The 6640-nt window shown below is 44.4% G+C and overlaps 1 protein-coding gene across 1 annotated transcript; it reads right to left on the bottom strand.

Annotated features, from left to right (window-relative positions):
• Window positions 1-4504: 4504 nt before the first annotated feature.
• Window positions 4505-5641, bottom strand: LOC143942131 (small nuclear ribonucleoprotein F-like). The gene is made up of 3 exons (XM_077463408.1): window positions 5571-5641; window position 5444; window positions 4505-4693 (listed from the first exon to the last, which is right to left on the bottom strand). The coding sequence occupies exons 1-3, from the start codon at window positions 5639-5641 to the stop codon at window positions 4505-4507; spliced, it is 261 nt and encodes an 86-aa protein (XP_077319534.1).
• Between the last annotated feature and the right edge of the window lie 999 nt (window positions 5642-6640).

The raw sequence follows: 6640 nt of genomic DNA, 5'->3' as shown, positions 1-6640 counted from the left end.
GCTTGCATCCTGCTCCATGTGCTTTGATTTCATGTTGTGCAGTTTAAAATGGCCACTTTCAAGTTCATGGTTTCATTCGTTCGTAGGAAACATCGTTCAACACTACCAAACAATGTTTCATATTCCTAATTCTGCCCCCTGTGTGCTAATTATTCTTTTTTTTCCATTCTCTTAGGGGAGAGAAGACTCGGCAAGTATGAGGACACCAGGGACCACACCCCTCCCAAAGAAGGGCAACTTCGAAAACCAGAAACAGAGGAGCAGGAGGAGGAGGAGGAGGAGGAAGGAGAGATCGTCGAGGTTGGGCAAATTGTCACCACAACAGGTGAGTTTCGGAGAACACAGCTTCCGGTAAGCTCAGCCATGTATGTCACCATATTTTGATTACATGGTGTGTTTTTTTGCTTTGTTTTGTAGGTGATATGGAAGAAGATTCCCGTTTTACCAGTGAAAGTGCCCAGATCCTGATTGGGGAGATAATGGGGTGCAATCGGGATTTGGAAAATATACAGCATTGATGTTTTGGGGAGAGTGTGAAACAGAAAAAAATAGATAGGGTTTTAGTTTTGATATTTTAAAACACCACTTTTGTATTGAAATTACAAACACGTACATTGATCCCCCATGATGGGAGATAGCACATGTTGGCACACTGTGTGCATCTTACAAATTTGAATTTTTCAGGGGTCACACCCCATGTGATGAAGGCAATATCAGCCCAGTTTGTACATACTCATGTCTGATGTTGTCTTCACTTTTCAAAGTTCAACTTTGTGAGTTCCTGTGTTCTTTATTTTACAGTTTGATACATGCCTGTTTACACAAAAACACCAAGTAAACCAAATTTTGATTAAACTCTGTTTTTGATACACACAATTTCTTGGTTTGTTGTAAAAACCTTTTCTAAACGCACATGTGAATGTGCTTGGATTAAAAAGTTTCATTATCAACAATGTGTGGCTTCCTTTTTCTTTGCGCAAAAAATTTATTTGTAGTCAAATTTTAGTTTGTGCTGAGAAGGAGTGTGATTTACTAAAGGAAACTCCACTTTGCACTCCAAGTGCAGTTTCAGGTGTACTTTTGCAGTGCACCTGTAGTGCATAGTGGATGTGCCTTTATTAAAAATACACCCACAATGAGGTGTAAATTTGGTAATCATGCCATTTTCCTGCCATGGTGCTGAAAATTAGCACGATTTTGGTCAGTAATGCACTACATACATTAGTTGCAAAAACAAGGTGTGTGTGTAGCAGACCCACAACATAATAAGATTATCTGAAGAGACTGTCCCCTCATCTCGCTCTGAACTTGGGTTTGCACTGTTGTTGAAAAAGGCACAACTTGAAAAAACATAAATATACCTAGGAGACACCTAAAACCAAGCCAAGCAGTAAATGAAGGAGTTTCATAGAAAAATGTATTCTTAAAATGCCGCTCAGACATTGTCTGGCATATCAATGGCCCCCCCTACCCACAAAGTAGTCCATGTATTGGGTTCTAACCTCACGGGCGCTTTGGGGGGGGGGGGGGCAAGCCAGGAGGAGCAGGTTCAAGGCCCGTGAGGTTATCTTCATTTTCCAGCAAGTCTGCTTCTTGTTGGCCAACTGAGACCGCATAGTTCACAGAAACTTTTTTCATAAAATTGTGCAGAACACAGCACGTCAGCACTATGGGATTCAGTTTGTATTCCGCCATGTGAATAGGCGTAAGAAAAAGGCGGAACCGGCTGGCCAGTATACCAAAAGTGTTCTCCACCACTCTTCAGGCTCTGGACAGGCGGAAATTAAAAATCCTCTGCTCTGGGGTGAGGGTCCTCATCGGGAAAGGCTGCATCAGATGGTTCGCCAGGGCAAATGCCTCATCTGCGACAAAGACGAACGGGAGTCCTTCCTGATTCTCCTCTGGGGGTGGCAAGCCCAGACTGCCACTCTGGAGACGCCAGTAGAACTCCGTCCGTGCGAAGACTCCACCATCCGACATCCGTCCATTTTGCCCATCGTCCACATACAAAAACTCATATGTCGCAGACACCACCGCCAACATCACAATACTATGAAACCCCTTGTAGTTAAAATAGTAGGACCCCGAGTTGGGTGGCTGGACGATGCGGACGTGCTTCCCATCTATTGCTCCTCCACAATTGGGAAAGTCTCAACGACTGGCAAAGTGGGAGGCCACAGTCTGCCATTCCTGTGGTGTTGAAGGACACTGTGTAGTGAAACAAGAACAAAAATTTGTAATTTCACAAATCAACATTGCAAGCAGATTAGACACCAACATTTTTGGTCCAAAATAGTATAACGTTTTGGGAACTGAGTATTTAAAGCCTAAAGTATAAGGTCCCCTATGAGAGTCATCACCCCCCCATCCCCCCCCCCCATCTGATGGGCCCTTGCTAAAAAATGAGGGGGGGTGTTTTGGACAGGTAACCCTCTCCACTTGATTGAGAGCTGAATGCCTAAATAATGTGTGATACTTTGGGAAGCCCCTCCTTAGTTACACTATTGGCAGCCCACCGGACAGGTAAGAAGTGTCATAATCCCAAAAAGAAAACAAAATGGAAGCACATTTTGACATTCTGCTATTACATATCCAGATAATTAATAGGTTAAAAAAAAAAAAAAATAGCATTTGAAAGTATTGAGGCAGGCCCTTGCACTACATGCTTAGGTGAATTCATCCATAAATGTGATCATCAAAAAGGTAGGTAGAGTGTGTATTGTGTTTGGTAAAATCATCAGATAGAGGATTGCTATCAGCTGAGCTAGCAGTTGGGGGGAGGGGGTTCCTAATGAGTTTGGCACAACCCAAAATTTTTAAAAATGTCACTCTGCATGAATTGAAGCACACACATCACATTTGTAGACATTATAGGGGGTGTTTAGGCGAAAACAATACTATGGAGCTGACAAAAGACATTGATAAGTGACTAGACTATAGTTTTATGGGCCAAGAAGAGCATGGTGGGGAAGTTAGTGAGGCAAATATGCATGAGGATAAAACTTAACTTCATATAGTCCTTCTGCAGGACCTGAATGATGGCAGAACAGGTCTCTGGAATAATGATCCCCAGAGCCTGGGGGGAGATGCCTGTAGAGAACTTGAGGTCCTGAAGGCTTCTCCCAGTCCCAAGGAACGCAATGTGGCGATGAGCCTCTGCTCCGGAGTGAGGCCTTGTCACATGCAGGTATCCTGCCTGGTGATATAAGGGGTCAGCAAAGCCAGCAGACAGTGAAAAACGGGGTCCGTCATCCGAAGATGATTCCTGAAATCATCAGGATTATTCTCCCGGATCTCACGGAGCAAAGGCATGTGCGAGAACTGGTCACGCTGGCGCAACCAATTCTTGGTCCACAAACGCCTCCCCTCCCTGTTCATGGACCAGGCTTGTGTCAAAGTAACAACCCCAACACGAAGCCCCTGCACAGCACAAACTCTACGACGAGTACGTAGACGAAACATGGTTTCAAAATGGTTGGCTCGTCATAACGGACACCAGAAAGCACCGATAAAGAGCAAGGCCTGAAAAAGAACGACCTGAATAGCAGAAGCAAGCAGACAATAAGAAATGCCTTTCAAGGCGTACTATACCAAGATATAGTCCAAAATACTTACTGACTGCACGCACTGATTATCAGATACGCACACACAAGCACAAACCGAAGAGCAGTAGCGATCTGAATCACTAATCTGAAAAGCGCGAATCGTCTCTCACCAAACTTCTACTAACACGAGATCAGCAGAAGGAGCCCAAAGGGTGCTGGACGTGGTGCTGAACTTCCCTTTTCTAGTCCCGCCGTACACGGCTTATGTCACTGTGTTCTTAGCAACCACAAATTCCGACAACTTGGTCCGACCGTGTGTATGCAACAGTTTCGGACACAATCCATCGGACAAAATCCGTCGGACAAAATCCAACGGATTTGGTTGTCAGAATGTCCGACCGTGTGTACAAGGGCTTAGTCTGCCTGTAACGTGGCACATCTGTGCCGTGTATAGAACTGCTGTGGGAAAACTGACATTTATAAAGAAAAAAAATACATTTAAATAGATTTTCCCTGCAAGCTTTCTATATTTTGTAAACAACGGCTTGGGGAGCCAGTCTGTATGATGAGGCCACAATTTAGTGCACTTGGAAAAAGACTAGAGATTTTTAAATTAATTCTGGTGTCTCTTTGGCAGACTTTGGATGGAAATAACAAATTTTTGCAACACAGTGAGCAAGCCTTATATGAAGAAGCCAAATTATAGTACACTCAGGCCAAGATTAACATAAAAAAATAAATAAAGTCTGCTGTGTCTTTCACAGACTTTGGATATAAGTGACAGGTGCAGAAAAATTGGGCTTTGGGTGTTGGTTTTGCCTTCACACTGTAACCCTATAGAGGTACTCTTGAAAAAAAACTGTTTGTTTTTGTACATTTTGTTAAGAAAAATAATGCCTAACAATAACCCCAAAAATCTATTTTCAAAAGAAATTTACAAAGCTAGTTTAGAAATTGCTTTATTCTGTCATTTTGCCATCTGCTTCCTCCTCTTCTACTCCATGTGTATACAATACATTATTACACCTTATTAGAACTTCCCTAAGATGTCCAGACAATTCCCCATCAATATATTCTTCTGTATTGGTGAGCTGTATGTTCATGTAGCCATCCACAGAGACCAGGTATCTCTTGTATTCCATACCCCACTTAGGGTTGCCACCTTTTCTTCAAGTCAAACCCGAACACTTTAGCGGCGCATGGCAATTTTTTTTTATTGTATAAACTATACATATATTTTGCTATTAAATAACATTTCTAATCATATGAAGGTAAAAACAAGCATCCCCCTTTTATATCAGCGTTCCCCTTTTACTTTTCAACTCACAGAGTTCCCTTTCACTTTAAGGGGGGGCTCTGCAGACTCGGATGTACAGGAGAGCTCTGGGGACTTTAACATAAGGGATGCTCTGGGAACCCTGATTTAAGGGGGAAAACTGAGAACTCTGATGTACGGAGAAGACTCTGATGTAAGGAGAAACACTGTGACCTCTGGTGTAAAGGAGAACTCTTGTAAGGGGTGCTCTGAGAACCCTGAATTGCCTTAGTGTACTTCAGAGGCAGGAGAGAGAGGGGGCTGGGGGAGACTTCAGTTGCAGACATGGATGGATGGTGAGCTCACTCACCCCTTGGTAGTCAGCACCTCTCATAAAGATCTATCTGAGGCTGCTGGGCTTCAAATTTCCATCCCACGCATTCCTTTTCTAAAGGGAATCCAGCGATTGGAGTGCAGGCAGACACATGAGTAGGGGAGTGGGGAAGAGGTGCAGATCGAGCCCTCTCTCCTCTCCTGTCTGTGTGTTTGTGTGTGTTTGGGGGGGGTGATTGTTAGTTCTAGCTTTGGGCAGTGGGAAGGAGGGTAACACAGACTTGCAGCTTAGACAACTGCAGCCAGCAACCCTGCTGGGAGGCCATAGTCCATTCTGAATAATGTGTCCAGGTTTAAGGCAGTCTGAAACCCGGACGCATGACTTCAAACCCGAACTGTCCGGGTGAATCCTGGACAGGCGGCAACCCTAACCCCACTTCAGTTTCACCATTATTGGCTTACAAGTAAGGCCATTAAGGAATGGTTTTGAGTTTAGTGGCATACCCATTCTGCTGCTGAAGCTCCCACTGATCTACAGACCAGTGAAAGGAAGAATGCTCTGTGGATACACTGCCAGAGAGAGCAGGAAATGGCTAGGGTACTTTTCCACTGGGGCGGTGCTGGTGTTAGTGGTAAAGCCAACGCTGTATCCTGGCCTAGGTCAACAAGGCCCAGGCCTAGGGCAGCACTTTGCAGGGGAGCAGCACAGAAAGTAACCCTGATGGCTTGCGCTGTTAGTGTAGCACCAGTCTTATGGGGCGGACTGGCTGAGAGGCAAATAAGTCTAGCGCCCCCATAAAGCGGCTGCACTGCTTCCGGTATGCGGCTACTGGCATTTCGCAACTGCGGGGGCACCACTTCTAATTTTGACTGCCCTTTCATCCTGGACCACAAACCTTCCTCACTGTCAGCACCATTTTTAAGTCATGGCAAAAGGGGTAGCTTCCCCAATCATTGTAGTGGGGCCCAAAGCAACTGTCTGATACTTGCCAACTATCCCTGTTTAAATTCCCTTATCCCTTGAAGTTTTTGGCCCATGCTCAGTGTAAACTTCTGCTGCTGCTGCCCAGCTCTGCCCTATTGCCATGTACAGATGACTCACCTGCAGACCCTGTGTTTACATGTAAATAACCTGCATTGATATGTAAATAGTGGTGACATTAATATGTAAATAGTCGTGGTCCATAGCATTGATATTTAAGTAGAGGCGGCATTCATACGTATATCATCTCCCCCTGAGGTCACATCCACCATCACTTCTGCTGAATGCTGCCCACCAGGGAAGTAAAGGAGCATGCTTGAAAGTCCTGCCTACAATTGTGGTTATTAAACTTAACATCATGTTTTGCAAAAGTAAGCAAATTGGAGGTGGATTCTTCAAAATAACATGATGCCACAGCACCCTTAATTTTGGTGCATGTGAATATGCAGGCAGGCAGTGAGGAGGTGATGTGATGTAACCTTTAGCAACCAATCAGTGAGCAGTAATGCTATGCATTAACCTCTT

Source organism: Lithobates pipiens, unplaced genomic scaffold, assembly GCF_037356315.1.
Source record: "Lithobates pipiens isolate NorthernLeopardFrog02 unplaced genomic scaffold, aLitPip1_a1.2 Scaffold_30, whole genome shotgun sequence".
Lineage (NCBI taxonomy): Eukaryota > Metazoa > Chordata > Amphibia > Anura > Ranidae > Lithobates > Lithobates pipiens.
This window is presented reverse-complemented; position numbering and strand designations above follow the sequence as displayed.

What these genes read in the sequence shown, in the direction of transcription:
- LOC143942131 (XM_077463408.1), bottom strand. Translation starts at nt 5,641, where the DNA reads ATGGGTATGCCACTAAACTCAAAACCATTCCTTAATGGCCTTACTTGT.